Raw genomic sequence first — 22,604 nt, 5'->3', positions numbered from 1 at the left:
TTCCTGTTTTCCAGCATTTATATACTATAATACCTTTAAAAGTCCCAAGGTACAATAGAATTACCAATAGGAAAAGCAGTGAGGGATAATCAAGAATTTGGATAACGTGCTTGGATTCAGAGATGGAAAAGGAGAGGAAACTTAGAGAAGAATTTCAAGCAGCTGAAATGCCTTGAACTTAGAGATACATTAGACATGGCCGGCATTCAGGAGACAGGGAAATCAAGGAAAATTGGGGTATTTTTGAGTTATTGAGGGGAAGAACAATAGTGGAACTCTCGTATGAATTAGACTGTTAGTATGAACCTTCTTAATGGGAAGTTAATGATATATTCATATTCTTTGGTGTCAATACTGAAGTTATTTTCATCCTTGTTAAAAGACCTCTGAACAAAATTTTAAATCCATGTGGATTTGGGAGTGAATCGGAAAGTACTGGTACCAAACATGACTGTGCAAGAAATTTGCTGACTTCCACTTTTAACAAGAACACAGAGCATGGAAGCAATTCCCTGAACAGAAATCTGCTGCTAGAGGCTGTCCATTAATAGTTCATTAAGAGTGACATTTGCTAGATTTTGTACAGCAACTGAATGCATGCATTTCCTCAAGCTTCCTAAATCAGTTAATGAAAGGCAGAGCACTGGAACGGGCTGAAGATCTGATAGGAAGATCCCTGAACAATCCTCACAGCCATTTGAAAAGATTGTTAACAGAACTTGTAACACAAGATGACTTTAAATTCTTGAGCTGTAACTTATTTTTATGTGGTTAAGTAGTTCATAAACTTGGCAGCCTGTTTTCCAGATTGGAGGTGGAAATGTGTGAAGCATGCTTAGTTGCTCTCGATGCCAGCATCAGTGTAGATGCTACAAATGTTCTGCTAGGTTTTGAATAAATGGTATAAGGAGTCTCAGGATCACAAGCATGATGGTACTTGTATTTCCAAGTGCACAGGGCAGAGTGGCGCAGCAAACTCTCAGCAGAGTTGTGCAGCTCAGAGAAAGCCAAACCCACCAAAATAGGGTGTATACACTTAAGACCATAAGATATAGGAGCAGAATTAGGCCACTTGGCCTGAGTCTGCTTTGCCATTTTATCATGGTTGATCCAATATTCTGCTCAGCCCCAATCTCCTGCTTTCTCTCTCTGTCCCTTCATGTCCTATCCAATCAAGAACCTATCAACCTCTGCCTTATAAAGACTCTATTCACTTATAAAGTGATAAAGACTTGGTCTCCACCACAGAATTGCATAGATTCACTGCCCTCAGGCTAAAAGAAATCCTCAGTTCCGTTCTAAAAGGAAGCCCCTCTATTCTGAGGCTGTGTCCTCTGGTCCTAGACTCTCCCAACATAGGAAACATCTTCTCCACATCCATTCATCAAGGCCTTTCACCATTTAATAGGTTTCAATGACGTCACCCCTTATTCTTCTGAATTCTGGTGAATACAGGCACAGAGCCATCAAACACTCTTCATACGACAAGTCATTCAATCCTGGAATAATTTTCATGAACCTCCTTTGAACCCTCTTCAGTTTGAGCACATCCTTTCTAAGATACCCAAACCTGCTCACAACACTCCAAGTGAGGCCTAACGAGTGATTTATAAAATTTCAACATTAAATCCTTGCTTTTATATTCTAGTCTTCTTGAAATGAATGTTTACATTGCAATTGCCTTCCTCACCACAGACTCAACCTGCAAATTAACCTTTAGGGAATCCTGCATAAGAACTCCCAAAGTTCCTTAGCATCTCAATTTTATATATTTTCTCTCCATTTAGAAAACAGTCAACCCTTTCATTTCTTCTGCCAAAGTGCATGACCATATACATCCTGACACTGTATTCCATCTGCCATTTCTTTGCCCATTCTTGTAACCTAAGTCCTTCTGTAACCTCTCTACTTCCTCAAAACTACCCACTCCTCCACCTATCTTCATATCATTTTTGCAACAAAGCCATCAATTTCATCCTCTAAATCATCAACATAGATCGTGTACGGGGTCATCAATCAGCCAGTACTTCATCTTTGCTAGAATCTTTCCTGTAATACCATGGACTCGTAGATTGTTAAGCAGCCTCATGTGTGGCACCTTGTCAAAGGCCTTCTGAAAATCCAAGTACAAAACATCAGCCGAATCTCCTTTGTCTGTCCTGCTTGTTATTTCTTCAAAGAATTCCAACAGATTTGTCAGGCAGGATTTTCCCTTGAGGAAACCATGCTGACTACGGCCTGCGTGTCCAAGTACCCCGAGACCTCATCCTTAATAATTGACTCCAATATCTTCCCAGCCACTGAGGTCAGACTAACAGGCCTATGGTTTTCTTTCTTCTGACTCTCTCCCTTCTTGGAGAGTGGAGTGATTTGGAGTTTTCCAGTATTCTGGAACCATTCCAGAATCTAGTGATCACTACTAATGCCTCCACGATCTCTTCAGCCACCTCTTTCGGCGTATGATGTGAAATGTGTTGTCTTTGCGGCAGCGGTACAACATAATACATAATAATAGAAAAAAATGTGAATTACAGTAAGTATACACATTATATATATAAATAAAATTGTTAAATTAAATAAGTCGTGCAAAAATAAAAATAAAAAAGTAGCGTGGTCGTGTTCATGGGTTCAACGTCCATTTAGGAATCGGATGGCAGAGGGGAAGAAGCTGTTCCTGAATTCCTGAGTAAGTGCTTTCAGGCTCCTGTACCTCCTACCTGATGGTGGCAAAGAGAACAAGGAACGACCTGGGTGATGGGGCCCTTCATGATGGATGCCACCTTTTTGAGGCACCGCTCCTTGAAAATGTCTTGGATACTCTGAGGCTCGTGCCCATGATGGTGCTAAGCTTCCAACTCTCTGCAGCTTATTTCGATCCTGGTCTGGAGCACCCCTCCCACTGTAGCCAGCTAGAATGCTCTCCACGGTACATCTGTGGAAATCTGGGAGTGTCTTTCGTGACATACCAAACCTCAAACTCCTAATGAATTAAGCCGCTGTTGTGCCTCCTTTATAGTTGCATCGATATGTTAGATCTTCAGAGATATTGACACCCAGGAACTTGACATTGTTCATTCATTCCACTCCTGATCCCTCTATGAGGACTGCACAAATCACCAGCATGCTTGAGATGAATTTCATTTCAGGACCCTGATAATATGCATGTGCACTTTAAAATGTGGCATCTCCAAAACTGTGTGGTTGGACTAGACAGCATAAAACCTCACTGTATGATTAAGTAATGCAGGGAAGCTAAAAGCATTACCCCTCCTTCAGAAGAGTTGTTGGATCCCTACTGATTTCTTAAGATGCTCTTTGCCAGCATCAGGGTTCTCCAATTGATCCACTGGTGGGTTACTATTTAAAATATATTCATTGCTAAGTGATACAGCTTGGAGAAGGCCCTGCTGCCCAGTCAAGCCACACAGCCCCTGCAACCCCCGACAAAACCCGATTAACCCTGGGGCAATTTACAATGACCCACTAAGCTACCTGGTACGTCTTTGGACTGTGGGAGGAAACCGAACAACCCAGAGAAAACCCACAGGAAAGACATACAGCGTGTCCTTACAGAATGGTGCCGGAACAAAAAGCTTTAATTTCCTGTAATAGTATATCTACCTCAGAATAAGTACGTCACTATACTTAACCAGAATTTTATTCACATTCTCAGGAGGGCTTCATGTCGCTAAATTTAAGAGAATTCTTATTTACTGGTGAACTAAGCTACATCTGACAGCTGCATTATGTTTTTGGCAGAGTTTTCTCAAAGTCTCAGATAGTGTCCATGAATATTTAATACGTACTGGTGAATGTCTCAAGAATCAGCAATCTAAATGTGATTGATAAGAACGTATATACTCACCTAAACAAATTACTAAACAAAAGCACTGATACTAAAGAAGATTTGGGTGACATTTATTATTTGCCAAGCATTTAGAAAACCAGCAGTACATCACTCTGAAAGCATTAAATTAAAAATAATGTAAAATAAAACCACAACTAGTCATATCTCTAGCATTCATTAATTGCAGGTTTTTAAGGCACATCCATAATAAAACTTCAAGGTTAAAATCACATTCACAAGAACAGGTGAAGCAGGCTTATTTAAAAGGACTGCCTGATGCTAAGCATTTGGTCTGTTCAAGTACACTTAGCATTTAAGACTGTCTTCACATTTTATTATATTCCAACTATAGGGATTGTTTTTGTGATACAGTAGCAGAACAAAATTACTTTTTCACATTCTAATTGCCTGAGAAAATAGATTGTATATTTTATAAATTAATTGTGCAGTTAAAAAGTTTGCATTCACTAATTTTGAAGACTCTTGACCTTGACTGAAATAGTCCAAATACGAGGTTAGTACTGCAAACATTTTTGTCCAAATAAATTTTCTTGCAATTTCACAAAAAAAGAAATTCAGGCTCTCGACTGCTGAAATGAAGTTACTAATACAAAACAATTTTTTTTGCAAATATACACTCTTCATACTGTTGGTCAAGTACATTTTAAACAAATTCAAACAGTAAAAACTCACTGCAATATCAACAAAGCAACAGGAATGAAAACTATCAATTGCTAAATACTTAACGCTGAACACCAGTCTTTATTGCATAAACTGGTTATGATCACAGCAAACTCATTTATCTACCACAATGTACCTTTTCCCAGCAGATTGGTCAAATGGAAATTTCACTTCAATATGCCAGAGAGACATTACAAAGCTTCCTTAAAGCTAAAATCTTGACTTGTTAAGCATCTGAGCCATGCAGATCTTGGCACAAGGTCTGTGCTCAACTGCCCAACTCAAACTTCAATAAATAGAAAATAAATTGCCGTATTTCTTCTTCACAGGGAGGTAGTTTCCCTCCTGATCACAGTACCACATCCATACTGCACTGCTTCTTCAGCAACATCAGGCCAGGGCATATGTGATATGGCCGTGTTGTCCCAATTGTTCAAGAGCTGATTGAAGCTACTCATCTATGAGTCAGCCATCAGGCAGGTACTGAGGTACAAACAGGTGCCTGTACAACCAGACACCATCAAATGATCAACTTACCCATGAGGTAAGGTAAAGATGAAATCATTTTAGAAATCAGCAAAGGCAAAGGCACCACGATTTAGAAAGACGGCGAACAAATGCTCCTGGGCTGTATTAGATGAAATTTTCTCCATATCAGCTGCTTTTTAACTTAAGATCGATTGGCTGTATTTACACTCCATAGTGGAGACCGTGATCTGCTGGACAGCGGGCTTGCATTGAATTGAGTTGGGGATGGTGTATATTCTAAAAAAAAAATCAATAACATTATGTTCTTATTAGTCTAAAATATCTGAAGGACTAGCTTTCTATCATATTATTCAATTGGGTTTTAATCTTTCTAGCTGTTCTGACTTCATAGCACGTACATGCCCAAATATTTAGTCAAAATCTACTAAGTTGTTCTACAAATACAGTTAGCAGCAAAACAAATGCTTCTGAAAAATAATGTACCACATTGAGGGATTTTTAAAAAAAAAGTTCAGCAATATCAAACCTTTCTGGAAAGTACTGATCAATAAGATACAATTAAGATAACAATTCAATACCAAAAAAAACATTTTCACACAACTAAAATCATGCATTTTTCTTGAAGTAAAATAACCTCAGCTTGTTTATATTTAAAAGATGTCCAAAGCATATGTTTGACGTCAAATTAAATTGTTGGGCATATCAGTTTTAAATGGAGAGGCTCAGCGAATATACAGGAAATAATGAGGGGATAGGTGTTTTATTTTACCTATCTGTCGTGGTGGTGAGGTCCATACAAATGCTGGGTGATGAAATTGTTGCCGTGGTGAAAAGAAAGCATGATAGGCTGAAAGTGAAAAGACATATTTAATAACAGTAAAATCATAACAAGTTAAATTTTAATTCGAATCAGTGACACCTACCGATAATCATGATTGCCGTCCCAGTGAGTAGAGCAAAGAATGTGAAGAACATAACTTGATAGGAATTAATGAACTGGTGGAAGAGACCAACACCTTCTAATCGAGCTGTTGTGAAATGAGCTAAGGAAAAAATGAACACATAAATGAACAACTTTGACAAAAAAAATTGCTTCCAACTTAAAATTGTGCCAGAGTTGCATGTTTCAATTCATATAGGTTTTAACAAGAAAATCTTTCATATAAACAGCTTAACTGTTTCGTCAGGGCAGACACTTTCGACAACTTTCAATCTGTCACATGAACATCGAAACATACAATAAAAGGTGTAGTTTTGCATTAATAACCAGTCTAGGAACGTGCTTGACAGAGTCCGCCAGTGCTTGCGGTGCCCACTTCGCATGCCCTCAACTTGCTACTTGTATGTCATTGGAAGATGGGAGGAAAATGGAGAGTCCAGAGGAAACCCACGTGGTATTGGGGAGAACATACCAACTCCTAACCGACAGAAAGAGTAATTGAACCCTGACTGGAGAACGCTGGCACTGTCAAACATCGTGCTAACTGCAATGTTACTGTGCTACCCCATCTAGGTTATCCATAACTATTTCTGAACAATGATCCTATGTCAGATGAGCATAACAACTAATTATTCTAAAAATGATCCAGATGTACAAACTTACCTTGTGCTTCATTATTTTTATCAGAAATGTACAAAACTTTGACTGGAAGAGAGATTGATTGGTCTGTCAGTGAATTGGATATACTAAGAGTGGTTAAGATAGGCTCCTGGCTGATTAATCGAGAGTCAGTCAAGGAGACTGCAAACTTCACATAATTATGGGATCCACAGATCTTTTCCTTTTCTTGAATATCTATTAGTGATGATCCTGCTGTAACCTGAAGGGGAGTGAAAGAACACTCATTACTCGAAAACAAACACATGAATTTGGAGCAGATACCCTGGTCCATTATTAAATATTATGGCTTATTTGATTGCACATTCCTGCCTATACACAGTAATCATTTACTCCCGTGATTCTCAAGGATCTACCTTTATCTTCCTTAAAAATATTAAGTAGCTACTTCCACGTTCTCTGTGAAAAAGAGTTCCAAAGACCTACAACTCTTACAGAAAGGATTTCACATTATCTGTCTTAAATAGGTGACTTCCTTTTCTAGATTTCCACATATGAGGAAACATTCCTTCCACTATCAAGCCCTTTCACAATCTTATGTATTTCAAACAAATTGACCCTCAAGAATATGAACTTCAGTGGATATGCACCTAGCCTGTCCAACCATTCTTTATATGACAACCTGCCTGATCTAGGTGAGGGCCTTGTAAACCATCTTGGAACTTAAATGTCTCTGTTAACCTAAATTTGTCAGTTCACATTAGCCAACATTGCTTTATGCCCTGAAGTTTAAAGTATTAGTCTTGAACCCATTCCTCTCTCCTTCAAACTGAATTTAAAATTCAATGATATGATGATTGCTGCTACTAGGAGTGCCTCTTGACATAATCATTTATTAATCCATTCAAAATGCAAAACACCAGGTTCAGTACGCCCTGCTCTCTGGTTTACTCTAGAACATGCTGCTCTAAGAAATATACTCAAAACACTACAAAATAGCTTACCTTTGCTCAGATTTCCCCAGTCTACCTATAATTTTAAACTCCCCCATGATCACTAGCATACCTTTCGGGCAGGCTCCCATTATTTTTTCCAATATCATAACACGTAATTACTGCTTTGCAATTATGCAAACAAGTCAGGCTGGCATGCAAAACAGACAAGAACCTTGCATATCCATTCCTAACAATAATTTGTATGATGCCAGGTGGCGATTTGCCACTTAGAGATGCACATAAAATCGGAAAATGCTGAGGTCAGGTCAGGCCAGGTCGTATCAGTGGGAAGAGAAACAGGACTAAAGTTTAAGGTGAAATAATTAGGAAGAAGACACAAGAAGCTTATCAAGCTTCAAGGAGGGTTGGGGATGTTTCCAGTTGGGTAAAACTGGTGACCATGGGATAGAGTATAAACAAGCTTATAAAGTCAGTGATTGACTAGGAACTGTTCAAGAGTGAAAACAGACAAAATAATGTAAGAGCTGTGAAATTCACAGCAGGAAGACATGCCAGACATGCTCACCACTGCTGGAGAAGACAAAGCAACCAAACTGAGCCAATACCACAGATGGATGCCTGATGCAGACAGAAAGTGGTGTCTGAAAAGAGGATGCTGTCCAAGTTGCATGCCATCTTGGACAACGTCTCTCATCCACTACATAATGTACTGGTTGGGCACAGGAGTACATTCAGCCAGAGACTCATTCCACCAAGATGCAACACTGAGCGTCATAGAAATCATTCCTGCCTGTGGCCATCAAACTTTACAACTCCTCTCTTGGAGGGTCAGACACCCTGAGCCAATAGGCTGGTCCTGGACTTATTTCCTGGCATAATTTACATATTACTATTTAATTATTTATGGTTTTATTACTATTTAATCATTTATGGTGCAACTGTAACGAAAACCAATTTCCCTCGGGATCAATAAAGTATGACTATGACTAACTCAAGATACCTGAAGTTGGAGAATTCAGTAAGTCAGGATTAGGTCCATGTGCGATTCCAGTGGAGAATTCAAATGACAGGCAATGGGAAACTCAGAAATGCTTTTGCAGGCTGAAGCCTGGTGGTCCACAAATCACTCCCACTTTGACCTACTGGTCTGTAGCCTCCTACATTGTTACAATGAAGTCTATTGCAAGCTTGGGGAATGGTAACTCATCTTTGGTCTGGGCACAAAGCACCCTTCAACTTAACATCTGTGATACTGTCTCAGCTTGGTTGCTGTTTTACCCACACATATTTTCTTTTTTTCCCCATCTCTGGGAGTGGAGGACTTGCTTTGCAGGTCTTCCTGCTTTGATTTTCACAACTCTTAGTTCTTTTTTCCCAGTTCTTCTGTCTACATTCTAACTCTCTAACTACTCTCATTCACTCATTGATCAACTAACTTTGTTTACAGCTAAACCCCATGGTCAGCTCAGACACATTCCCCTTTCCCCACCCACCCTAGAGATGAACAAGCTGGTCTTCTTCCCAGTTCTCACAAGGGTCTTAGCTTTGTGTCTCTTCGCACAGATCCAGCCTGCTGAACATTTCAGGCATTTTATTCTTAATTCAGATTTCCAGCATCAGCAGTGTTTTTGATTTTTACTTGGAAATAAGTGGTGGGATTTCATTTTTGTTCAATAAAAGCACTTGCGTCTTTTGCCTCAGCCCTTCCTTTCCTCACCCCCACCTTTGCAACAATGATTACGGGGTTATGAAAAAGATGAAAATTGGCCATGCGGCAAGCTAACTTCACTGCTGATATGCTGGAGGAACTCAATAAGTCAGGCAGCATGAAGGGTCTTGACCTGAAACATTGACTGTTTATTCACCTCCACAGATGCTGCCTGACTTGCTGAGTTCTTCCAGCATTTGCTCCAAATTTCCAATGGAACCTCTTGTGTTGATTACTGCTGATGTGACAAGGATAAACAGGGCATGAATACTTTAGTACAAAGTATATTGAAAATCAGCTCCACAGGTACAGTTCTACATTAACAAAACGTGAAAATATGGAATTAGTTTAAAAAATCAAGTATTTATTTAGCAAGTCATAAGAAAATACTTTTAATTTCCAATTGATTTTCACAATAGAAATTTATACAGGATATTTACAAATTTATAGATTTGCTTACTGAATTCCCAACATATAGCCTAGAAAACCAGGGTGATTTCTTAAGATTCAATTCTATTAACTAATTTCTTATAAATAATATCAAGCTGTTTATTACATCCTATTTGCCAAAGAAATTGGGTGTTCTAGCTTCTTTCAAAATTTGGATTACTGTTGCTTCTATATAGATATCGGAACAAATCACTGCAGATGCTAATCTGTCCCTGTATGATTCTCAGTGCACTGTCAACAATTACCAGTCGACAAACAATAGGAAAATTCTTAGTAATGCAAGTTTCAGTCCATAAGTTCATTAAAGGGGAGTTTCAAACTCATTTCAAGGTAATGCATCAGTGCCAGTATAACAGCTAGGACTCAAGTATTTTCACTCCAGTACTGAATAACTGTATTGCTCCATTACCAGAGCAATACAGTAACCAAACCCAGAGTAAAATCCTACTCTCTCCTTGGCATTATGGGGGCTGCAAAGAAATGAGCCGTCAGGACTGTCACAGAGGCTGCTGAGTGAGCTTCCAGATGGCTATGGATCAAGAGGTGTGACCCGTGGACAAATGCTGCTGGGACACAAGCCGGGGCCTGATCAGCCCTGGCTGGGTCACCTGGGCAAGGGTGTCTGACACTGAAAGACCCAAAACACCCAATGACGCCAGGTTACAACACTAATGATGTAACCCAGCGCATCCTAGCATCTATCTCACCATCAGTTCAATGTGTTAGTGGAAGAAAATTAATTTTTCCAAATAGATCAAAACTTCATGTGTCAATATGCTAGTCCATTACCTCCAGGTTTGCCAGAATTTCAGATATCCCATATACTGTAACTTCAGTAGTGGTGTGTAGGTTGCTCAAAAGAATTTCTGAATGGTCAACGTAAAAATCAGGTAAAAACGAGACATTTGCACCAATTTGTTCTCCAGTGAATTGAGCATCAAGTACCAAGGCTTTCACATTGACAGAGGTTTTGTCTTTGACTAATATTTTAAGCTGGTGATCAGTCAATTTCTGTACTGTAACACCACAGGTGTAGTGGCCTAATAAGAAAGAAAAATATTACTTCAATTTAGATTTAAATAATGAAAAACAAAATCATGAACAACAATGGAAAGTACACTTAAAAAGCTAAAGTATTATTTCATGTGATTAAAATATTTTCTTTTGATTTAATATGGATTTCCTATAATAAACTCTATGATATTTAAACTACTGCATCCAAAAAATAAAACAGAAAAGCTAATTCTTACCTGAATGGGCATCAAATCCTGTTTGGACACTGAACACATCTTCAGCTGTTATTTCTATTGCATTATTAAACTGCAAATTGCAAGTGAAGAGAGACTCTGGGTGTATTTGATCGATTGCCTCAACATGTGCAGCCGTACAGTCTCCTAAAAGAAAACATGTTTAAACCTCTCTCTACATAATATGAACAATGTAACTTCAACATGTGAAAATACTTACTACAACATTTAAGTTGTCATTTCTACAAAACATTTCATCATTTTACCCAGTTCAGGTCTTAAATTTACTGATCTTGCGGCTTATTTTTTAAAATTTTGTCTATTTTGAATCTCCCTCTATACGGAAGGAAAGTCCACCACACTCTCTGGTAAACAGTTAGCTAACAGATCTAGCTGATCTTATTCCCAGCTGATTCCTCTCAATAGGTGCTGCCTGACCTGTTGAGTTCCTCTAGCACTTTGTATGTGTTGCTCAGGATTTCCAGATTCTGCAGAATCTCTCGTGCACCTGAAGATTTAATTCTGTCTATAGTTTACTTGACTTTATATTGGAATGTTCTCCCCACTCACAACTTGGATAAATTAAAGACCATTAAAATCACAACATTAAAATAACTAAATCTTTTTCTATGTGGAATGTTGAGCCTGAGTGCAACCTTGTTACTTTGTTTAAAAAATATTCAGAATTTGTCAGCAACAAAACTTTACTATCGGTACTGTGAACATAATTTCAGCAACAGCAGAAACCAGCATTAATCAGTATAAATCAACGTGATTTCAGAATATTGAAATGGATATTGATTGCCCAATCTTTTTATTCCAGGGCTCAATGAATGCACGTTAAAAGGATTTTGACTGTGACCGCCACAATAGGTCAACGGCAGACGCAACCACAGTTGCTCTCCACACAGCTTTATACCACCTGGATATCATAAACACCTACGTCAGGATGCTGTTCATCGACTATAGCTCAGCATTTAATACCATCATTCCCACAATCCTGATTGAGAAGTTGCAGGACCTGGACCTCTGTACCTCCCTCTGCAATTGGATCCTCGACTTCCTAACCAGAAGACCACAGTCTGTGTGGATTGGTGATAACATATCCTGCTCGCTGACGATCAACACTGGCACACCTCAGGGGTGTGTGCTTAGCCCACTGCTCTACTCTCTATATGCACATGACTGTGTGGCTAGGCGTAGCTCAAGTACCATCTATATATTTGCTGGTGATATAACCATTGTTGATAGAATCTCAAGTGGTGACGAGAGGGTGTACAGGAAGGAGATATGCCAAAGAGTGGAATGGTACCGCAGCAATGACCTGCCACTCAACATCAGTAATATGAAAGAGCTGATTGTGGACTTCAGGAAGGGGAGACGAAGGAACACATACCAATCCTCATAGAGGGATCAGAAGTGGAGAGAGTGAACAGCTTCAAGTTCCTGGGTGTCAAGATCTCTGAGGATCTAACCTGGTCCCAATATAACGATGTTGTTATAAAGAAGGCAAGACTGCGGCTATACCTTATTAGGAGTTAAAAGAGATTTGGCATGTCAACAAATACACTCAAAAACCTCTATAGTTGTACTGTGGAGAGCATTCTGACAGGCTGCATCACTGTCTGGTATGGAGGGGCTACTGCACAGGACTGAAAGAAGCTGTAGGAGGTTGTAAATCTAGTCAACTCCATCTTGGGTACTAGCCTACAAAGTACCCAGGACATCTTCAGGGAGCGGAGTCTCAGAAAGGCAGCGTCCATTATTAAGGACCCCTAGCACCCAGGGCATGTCCTTTTCTCACTGTTATCATCAGGTAGGAGATACAGAAGCCTAAAGGCACACACTCAGCGATTCAGGAACAGCTTCTTCCCCTCTACCATCTGATTCCTAAATGGACATTGAAACTTTGGACAGTACCTCACTTTTTAAATATACAGTATTTCTGTTTTTTCACTTTTTAAAGATCTATTCAATATATGTATACCATAATTGATTTACTTATTTATTATTTTTATTTTTTTTAATCTTTTTTCTCTGCTAGAATATCTATTCCATGAACTGCTGCTAAGTTAACAAATTTCATGTCACATGACAGTGATGATAAACCTGATTCTGATTCTATATTTTCTGAAATAATCTTGAGCAGCTTTTAAACAAGAATGCAAATTTATTTTTGTTTTTACAATAATCATTTACTGCAATTTCTCTGTAACATTGCCCCCGAACCCTAAAAATTCCAACTTCTTTCACTATCAAACAGGAATTCAGCTACTTCAGTTAAACATATGAACTGAACTCAATGTTCAAGCAAATCATTTTTCCATGAGAATTTCCTGGAATGTTGAAAGATATTCTACAAAAATTGAATTAAATACTAAAAGTTATATGAGAGCTTGTCAGTGCCACAATAACAAGGAATTAAAATTATTGAAAACATTTATAACAATGGAAAATATGTCAAAATACCTAATTAACTGGACTATCATCCATTAGATTATATCTGTTTTAAAATGTTTGGAAGTTCAGAGGTATAAAGCACATCAAAACTTGCGCAAATCAAGCACAACATAATCCATGCTAATTTTAAAAACAATATACGCTCCACATACTTTATTTCTCTGCAGACTAGAGGAATTGGTTATTTAAACTCGTGTTCACTGTAGTTCAAAGGACTATCAGCTATTTTAATTACAAATATCCCCTACTGCTTATTGCAAATTAGAATATGACGATTATGTAACAGAATGGGTTACCAAAGGTTATGAGACCTGCCTTTAGACCAGGGGTTCCCAATCATGTTCATGCCATGGGCTGTTACCATTAAATGAAGGGCCAGTGAACCCCAGGTTGGGAAACGCTGCTTTAGCTCTTTTTTACAGCTTAGTTCAAGGCATCGTCTACCCTTGGCCCCGCAAGACCCATTACAGTGCAGTCCAATTCAGGGCCCTGATTGCAGACAGCCAGCTGTGATCCCACAGTAGCATTCTGAGTTACTAGCCATCAATGAAACACAATTTTGGAATTTTGCTGGCATTCAAACAATGAAAATGACTAATGAACTGTAACAAAATCTGATACATAAACACCAAAACACACACTTATACACAATGGCGGCAAATTCATCATGTAACTTTCCCAGTGTTGGCACGTGGCCAAGTGGTTAAGGCGTTGGTCTGGTGATCTGAAGGTTGCTACTTCGACCCTCAGCTGAGGCAGCGTGTTGTGTCATTGAGCAAGGCACTTAACCACACATTGCTCTGCAACGACCCCAGTGCCAAGCTGTATCGGCCCTAGTGCCCTTCCCTTGGACAACATCGGTGGTGTGGAGAGGGGAGACTTGCAGCATGGGCAACTGCCAGTCTTCCATCCAACCTTGCCCAGGCCTGCACCCTGGAAACCTTCCAAGGCACAAATCCATGGTCTCATGAGACTAACGGATGCCTATAAATAAAACTTTCCCAGCTCAGAAATCTAGAGGAATGCACTGCCCTTTTGGATTCTAACAGAAGACCACCAGAACACCACAAGTTTTGAGGCAGGCTGTCAGTTCTGAAGGCTGTGGTTCATTTTGTGCTTACTAATCTTGATTTTGAGTAACTCAGCTGTTTTGTTTTTTTTATAAGTAGCACATTGGGGTTAAGTGAGTTTTATTTTAAAAAGGAAAGAACTTAAAATTAGGCAACTCAATGCTTGGCACAACTATTTTGCAGCCAATAAAGTGGTTGTGGTCCTAATATGTAGGGAAATAGAGTAAGATTTTTATGTTTCAACACAGGAGGTTAAAGGTAAGTTCTTTTTCATAATATTGGCAAGGAATCCCCTATCTGAGAATAAATATATTTTGACGGGTTGATAGCTTAAATATCATCCAAATGATGGCATCTCTGTAATTGCAACTTCTCAACACTGGTGGTGGATCTTAAAGCTCCTAAGTATTTTCTCAGCTGTCTGATGGCACTTGAATTCACATCCTCCTGACACAGAAGTGGGAGCATTAACATCAATCAATGGCTGGCACTTTGCTCCTTAGGACAGAACTGAGGAACAAGATTTTCTTCTTCTAGGGATGTATTTATAAAGCATCTGTATAATCACTTCTAGCACATTTTTCTTTAGAACTTGCATCATGTATCTGAAAAGTTCTGAAAGTTGAGTTTAAATCAAAACTTGATTTTCATGAATGGTTTTATTATTACAGTAAAAATGGCACTTAAGTGTTTCTCTAAATAGTGACATTCATTTGAATTATTACTTCTGTTTCTTACTTTACTAATTTTCTATTCTTTCCTATCTACGTAACATTAATTTTACTTATTTATAGCATCAAGGCCAATCACCCACTTACAGTAAAATATTAACTTGATTGGAAATCTGTTTCCTTTCTTCTAGTACATTGGAAGACAGGTTCTTACAGTGAGCAACTAGCAGTTCAACTTTGATACTTGCTTCGTTGTTATTTATGAAAACCACAGCAATAATACAGGAAGTAAAAAATAAGTGTTGGTGAAGATAATTGCTCGGAAAAAAAAACTTCCGTCAACAGCCCTCCGTGACTAATATTAAATAAATAAAGATGGATGACATTTGGAAAAGATGTTTGGCATGTTACAGTGACAATATGGATTATCACAGTCATCTAAATGATTGATAGTAAAAACTTCCTCCTTTCAGCTCAGTTTCATTCTATTGACACAACACGTCTGCTCATATTAAGATTGCTGCAAACTTTGCAAGGCAGACTGCTTAATCAATTACTAGACAAACACAACTGATTCCCCTCCCCTCTCTCAAAATCCCCATCTACCCAAGACAAATACCTTTCACTCACAACACGCTGGAGGAACTCAGCAGGTTGGGCAGCATCCATGGAAACAATCAGTCAACGTTTCGGGCCGGAACCCTTCGTCAGGACTGTAGAGAGAAGGGGCAGAGGCCCTATAACGACGGTGGGGGGAGGGTGGGAAGGAAAAGGCTGGTAGGTTCCAGGTGAAAAACCAGTAGGTAGAAAGATCAAGGGGTGGGGGAGGGGAAGCAGGGAGGTGATAGGCAGGAAAGGTGAAGAAGGAATAGGGGAAAACACAATGGGTAGTAGAAGGAGGCAGAACCATGAGGGAGGTGATAGGAACCTACCAGCCTTCTCCTTCCCACCCTCCCCCCACCTTTTTTATAGGGCCTCTACCCCTTCCCTCTTCCGTCCTGACAAGGGGTTCCGGCCCGAAACGTTGACTGATTGTTTCCATGGATGCTGCCCGACCTGCTGAGTTCCTCCAGCGTGTTGTGAGTGTTGCTTTGACCCCAGCATCTGCAGGTTATTTTGGGTTCACAAATACCTTTCAAATTGTTGTTCTCTCCTATGATAACAGGAAGCTTAAATGGCACAGTCCCAGCCTGAGAAGATAAGTGTGCACCACTCGGCAGCTGAACAACAGTCTTTCCTGCACTCTTAACCACCATCTGAAAAACAATGGTGTTTGCTAAATATAGTTCATCAATTAGAAATCACTAATAATAGAGTGACAGATTTGTGGAGAGTAATATTATTCTGCAATGATAAAGTAACTGTAAAGTGTGTTGGCAGTACACCAAGCAATGGCATAGAGATAAACTGTAGCCGTTAGCACACATTTGAACCACCGGAGTTTGGAGTTCTATTCCAGTGTCTGTATATTATCCCAGTGGAATGTGTGAGTTTTTTCCAGGTCCTCTGGCTTCCTCCCACACTCCAAAGACGTACTGGTTAGCAGGATAATTGGTCACTGTAAATTGTGATTAGACTTGGGTTAAAATTGAGAATTGTTGGGGGGTATGGCTCGAAGGGCCTGTGCCGTGCTGTATCTCTAAATAAGATATAATAAACATTGTTCCATTATGCTAGAAGGGAACCAGGGATAATCCTGGAAACCACAGACTGGCGAGTCTCATGGTAGTGGTAGGGAAGTTACTGGACAGAATTCTTAGGGATAGAATTTATGAGCATTTTGGAAAACCATGGCCTAATTAGGGAGAGCAAGCATGGCTTTGCTGGGGCAAGTTGTGTATTACTAATTTGATTGAGTTCTTTGATGAGGTGGCAACAGTGATTGATGAAGGTGGAGCTGTGGATATTGTATACATGGGTTTTAGTAAGGCGTTTGACAAGTTCCCTCATGGGAGGCTCATCCAGAAGATTGAGATGCATGGTATCCATGGTGAATTGGCCATTTGGATTTGGAACTGGGTTGCCTATAGAAGACAGAGGGTAGTGGCCAAGGGGACTTATTCTAGCTGGAGGTCTGTGATTAGTGGTATTCCACAGGAAACTGGGACCTCTGCTGTTTGTGAAGACAATGTTGGTGGGTGGTTAGTAAGATTGCAGTTGATACAAAGATTGGTGGTGTTGAAGACAGCATTGAAGATGGGCCAAGAATATACGGGCATATAGATCAACTGCAGATATGGGCAGATAAACCCGCGTCCATGTGAAGTGTTGCACCTTGGTAGGTTAAGTGCAAAGAAACAGTACAGTCAAAGGCAAACTCCTTGATGGTGTCGATGAACTGAGTAGCTCCCTAAAAGTGGCTACACAGGTTGCTAGGGTAACGAAGGCGTGTGGCATGCTTGCAATTATTAGTTGAGGCACTGAGTTCAAAAGTCAGGATATTAGAGTATGTTGCCGCTTTCTAAAAGTCTAGTTGGGCTGCATATGGAGTGTTGCGTACAATGCCGGTCGCCCCTTTCTAGAAAGGATGCTGGGGCTGCAGAAGGGGTTTATCAGGATGCTGACTGGGTTAGAGGGCATGTACTATAACAAGAGGTGGACAAACTTGGGTAGTTTTCTCTGGAGTGGCAGAGGCTGAGGGGTGATTTGATAGAGGTTTATAAGATCATGAGAAGCAGAGATAGAGTGAACAAACGGTATCTTTTTCCCAGGCTTGAAATGTCTCATGCACTTAAGGTGAGAGAGGGTAATGTCAAAGATGATGTCAGGCAATTTTTTTTTAATATTGATAGTGGTGAATGTCTGGAATATGCTGCCTGGGTGAATGTAGAGGCAGAAACATTAGAAAGTTTTAAGGGACGTTTAAATAGACCCATGAATGTGAGGAAAATGTAAGGATATAGACATTGTGTAGGCAGAATAGATTAGTTAAGCATTTGATTAGTAATTTAATTGATTCAGTACAACATTGTGGGCTGAAGGGCCTGTTCCTGGGCTGTATTGCCTTTTGTTCTATAACAGGCATTCCCAACCTGGCCTCCATGGATTCCTTGCCGAATGGTATTGGTCCACAGCATAAAAAAGGTTGGGAAAAGACCACTACAGCAATAACAATGTTGAAACCAAAAAATAAATCTGAAATATAGAAAATCTAAATGAGAAAAATATAAAATGCTAGAAATGCTCAGTAGGCAAGGCCATGTTGAGCTATTTTCCCTGTCCCACCCCTCTTGTAGCATAGAAACTTCTTTTCTCACCTTATTGAAGAGTCTTCAGTCTGAAAAAATAACACCACTTCTCCCCCTGCAGATGCAGCCTGACCTGCTGTTTCTTTCTAGCATTTTCTGTTATCAAAGCAAAAAGGGTGTCCTTTGCCAAGAACAGAACTTAAAACATAGACAAATTTGTGAAGAATGCGTTTAGTTGTACAAATTGAAGGAACTGGGAATGAACACTGATAAATTTGAATTCTTAGCAGTCTCCCCCCTCCCAAAGTACTTAGTGATCTCAGCTCACGTAAGATTGTAAATTTAACAGGGTGATTGTGAAAGCTTGCTGAACATCACTATCCATACAAGAGAAAAGTACCAGATTTCATGTTGTGTTTCCAACATGTGGCCAAATGAACTTTCTTACTTGCAATATTTGAGATATTGCCATACTTGTCCGTAGTACCACATATGCAGTGTGGCAGGTGTTACAAATATAATAGGTCACCTCCAGGATATCTTAAAATCACAAATGATTGGTAGACAGCCAATAAACTATCTAAATCGATAGGAAAGCTTAGGGTGATACAGGCCAAATACAGCAAATGTGATTAGCATAGTAGGCATCTTGGTTGGCTTGGATGATTTAGAGTAAAGAGCTCTATAAATCTAAATTGACTGCAGCATTGCTTGGTACCAGGATAATCATAAGAAATCAAGTGATGGTGGTGATTTCATTGCAGGTTGCCAAGAATATTTGAATATGATAGTGAAGGAAGGAAAACGTACAACAGAATAATCCTCTGCGGACACATGCATTCAGGCTTAAACAGCTTATCACTTATTATATTCATATTTACCACAATTAGTTGTCTTGATTGCATCAGCTAAACCATCCAATCTTTTGTGATCTGTGCCCCAATCCTCTAAAGCTTTTTTTAAAAAAAAGATTCCTGCCCTTAAAAGATGGCAGATTTTCTCTTGGTATGGACATCCGAACTTCAATCAAATATTAAAATACATATTCCCAGTTATTTTACAGGAAACAGTACATTGTTTTAAGCCATGCCCTGTTCTATCAAAATAATTAGTTGACAAAATCTAGGCACAAAACAAAACTAGTCTCAGCAAGTGTTCCTTGTTATCGGCAAAGCTTACCTCTCTGTAGGTTTTGAAGTATCCTGGTATTTCATAATATACTGTGACAAGGCCAGAATTTCTTGCAACTGCTGTGCCTGTCTTAGGGCTAATCTGAAGAATGTTACTGGAAGACGAACTCCAAACTCCGAATTGACCTGAAAGAACACAGGTGGATTGTTGCATTTCAGCAAACAGTCATACACTGAACATCGCTCTGAATATCCTTTAATATATTGGATGTTTACCTTCCTGATTAACTAGATTACTGCTGAAACATATAACATCACCAACTACAAGTTCGTCCAGCAATTCAGGTTGGATGAAATGTTCTACAGGCAAGGGAACGTAATCAGCAATGCCAGTATGTTCTGCATCCCATATACTCAGCAAAGTGAGCCCCATGTTAACCGTCCTTATTATAAAGGTATTATTCATAGTTCCTTTGCCAATTTGAATGAGGTCATCCCTATAAAAATCAAAATAAACATTAATTAATACTGACACAATTAAACAAATAATCAAATATAATATAGGCATAATATTTCAGACCACGTTCGCTGTATTTCAAAACCTGAACTTCGGTGGATAAATGAAAAAGCCTCACTCTCATATTCGTATTTGTGATCCAAAAAATACATATATGCTGTAAACTGGTCTAATTTTAGATCCTGTTGTTTAGTTATTTATTTAATCTCTAAAGCAAGCCCTCATGGATTTCATTGCAAGTATTTATAAACAAACATAATGATTCATTAAAGCGTGCATGGTCACTGGCAATCAGACTTTCTACTCACTTTTATTAATTTAAAAACCTCATCTGTGCGAGAACGACTTAATATGGAATTTACTGTCTCCAACATCAGTAACGTTCAAGCTTTCCTCAATTAATCTTATGTTACTACTGAAGTCTCCTTTACATAATTAACCACTCAGATACAATTACAAATGCAAGGTGGAATGGGAGCGATTTTCTCTACCTTTCCTGCTTTTTCTTAGCCCAAGTCCCAGCTCTTTGGTGTCTGAATTTTGTCTCTATCATCTCTGAAAATTTGCCCCATGTCATCACTTTCCATGCTTCATTATCACAGAAGCCCAAGGGTTGAAGACTGAAGCCAGCAATTCTGGAGGCTGAAGCCCGGAAGTCAAAGGCCCTGGGTCAGTGTGTCTGGAAGTCAGAGGTCTTGTTTGTGACTGAGTCCAGGCTCAATGTCCGCGAGTCTGAGAGTAGGACTCTGGAGGCAGCCTGTCCTGAGGATGGAGATCTGTCCATGTGTGTGAGTGGGTGGGATGGTGGGAAGGGGCTTGTTTTGCTTTTGTAGTGGTAAGATGGTTGGCATGTCCAGACGCAACGGCCTGTCTGGGTACAACCAAAGGTTCGCCCTTTATACCTTTTTCATGATCGCAAGACACTGCTGGATGTCAAACACCGCAGGTGCACCCCATCAGTGAGCTGCTTGATAGCAACGGAACTGGAATTATTGTGTACCACTGTTGTTGTTGTCGTCTGGACTTGCTGCATACTGTTGTGCTATGGCGATGCGCGGTCCAGCAAATGGTGCGAGTTGGTCATTAGTAATAGAGAATACTGCAAGTCTGGTTCTCTGGTGAGGGAGCTCTTGATGATTTTGTTTACTTCATAACGCTGAAGTTATTTAGGATATGTTGGCTATGTTAAGACCACTACACAAATGGAATCAGTAGCTGATGCTCTAGTAAACTGAAACTGATCAGCAGTTTAAGATGATGAAATTCCTGTAACGAAATATTCTGAGTCTTCTCCCTACCCAGTTTATTAAATGTTCTAATTCTGTAGACATTCCCCCCTCCCCACCTCATTCACACTCCTGTCAGAGGACAGAATTTCAAAAAAATGTACTGAGAATTTAATTAAAAAGCTTATGGGACTTAGAATAAAACTACAATTATCTATTTGACTTTTGAGTGGCTATTTTTTGGCAACAGATTCATTGTTAGCAGCCTACACCTTTGCTCATTAGTTACCGCAAAATCTTTCTAAGCATCAGATTGTGATTTGTTGTTTTACAAAGTGCATCATACATCATTTGATCTCCTTTGCTGTCATTCATTGCAAATCCAATAAAGTGGTTAGCAGCAAATTGTCTTGTGGAAATACATCACAATTAAGTCACAGGAGGCAAACTTCATTATCCATTGTAGTGGGCTGGAGCAAAGAATTGATGAATACTGACTCAGCTGAAGTCTGGTAGCATTAGGAGAGGTTCAGAGATTGACACGTTTAACATACAGAGAGCCAAAAGGAATATTAAACTCGTAATCCTTTTTAAATCAAACTCTCCAGACCCTCTCCATTGTTTTTATCTTTGCATTTTGTCTTGCCAACTTTACAATTTGGACTATACCACAATATTACTATTCTTATAATCTGTTTTATGACAAATAATACTGTACTACTCAAAAATCTTCAACTCTGCAACCTGTTAAAACAATATTTGTATTATAAATTTCAAAGCAATGAAGCCTCATAAATGTTCATACGTGGTGCCTATTAAACCCATAGTTAAAAGAGAATTTTTTCACCTTATTAGGTTCTAAGTTATAGAATGTTTCTTCTTAAATCCACAAATATAAACATCTTTCAAAACCATCAAAACTTTACCTGTTCATTGCAAAATTTATCATTGTATTTTGAGCATGGAAGAGATCTCCAGAGCTATCATGGAAATGGACAGTCAAAGTTAACGTTATTCCCACTGGAATGGCTAGGGCAAACTCCTTGTTGAGTGTGTGTATTACAGGACTTGTGCTGATTCTCAAGTACGAGACAGGTGCAACCTAAAAATTACAAAGCAGCACATGAGGAAGCAGCATGAAAGTAGTTTCATGTAAAACATCACATTATTTTGTTGTCCTATTGAAGCAGATTGTATAATTACTGTAATCTTCAAATGAATGCTTTGGTTCGAGCATCACTGAAAAAATTAAGTTTCAGATATTTGAATCCTAATTTAAATGTGAAACAGAAATATCTATCAATGTAAACAATAGTTATAAACTGGAAATATGCTTAATTTGTGTGTAGCATCTCCCCAAAAAAATTAAAGTCAGATGTATCAGTATTATGTGGAGTAAAGGGAAT

General features: G+C 39.2%; 1 protein-coding gene across 1 annotated transcript in view; it reads right to left on the bottom strand.

Annotated features, from left to right (window-relative positions):
• Nucleotides 1-3,913: 3,913 nt before the first annotated feature.
• nup210 (nucleoporin 210) overlaps nt 3,914-22,604 on the bottom strand; it is a 115,724-nt gene continuing 97,033 nt past the window's right edge. Inside the window, exons 31-40 of the mRNA XM_063068133.1 lie at nt 22,125-22,300; nt 19,732-19,952; nt 19,505-19,641; nt 16,270-16,393; nt 10,940-11,083; nt 10,479-10,729; nt 6,621-6,837; nt 5,941-6,060; nt 5,787-5,864; nt 3,914-5,293 (exon numbers count right to left, since the gene is read on the bottom strand). Of these exons, the coding sequence (XP_062924203.1) occupies nt 5,199-5,293; nt 5,787-5,864; nt 5,941-6,060; nt 6,621-6,837; nt 10,479-10,729; nt 10,940-11,083; nt 16,270-16,393; nt 19,505-19,641; nt 19,732-19,952; nt 22,125-22,300 (1,563 nt within the window). The 3' untranslated portion in view covers nt 3,914-5,198. The remainder of the gene's footprint in view (nt 5,294-5,786; nt 5,865-5,940; nt 6,061-6,620; nt 6,838-10,478; nt 10,730-10,939; nt 11,084-16,269; nt 16,394-19,504; nt 19,642-19,731; nt 19,953-22,124; nt 22,301-22,604) is intronic.

The sequence above is a fragment of the Mobula hypostoma genome, chromosome 15 (assembly GCF_963921235.1).
Source record: "Mobula hypostoma chromosome 15, sMobHyp1.1, whole genome shotgun sequence".
NCBI classification, from domain to species: domain Eukaryota; kingdom Metazoa; phylum Chordata; class Chondrichthyes; order Myliobatiformes; family Myliobatidae; genus Mobula; species Mobula hypostoma.
This window is presented reverse-complemented; position numbering and strand designations above follow the sequence as displayed.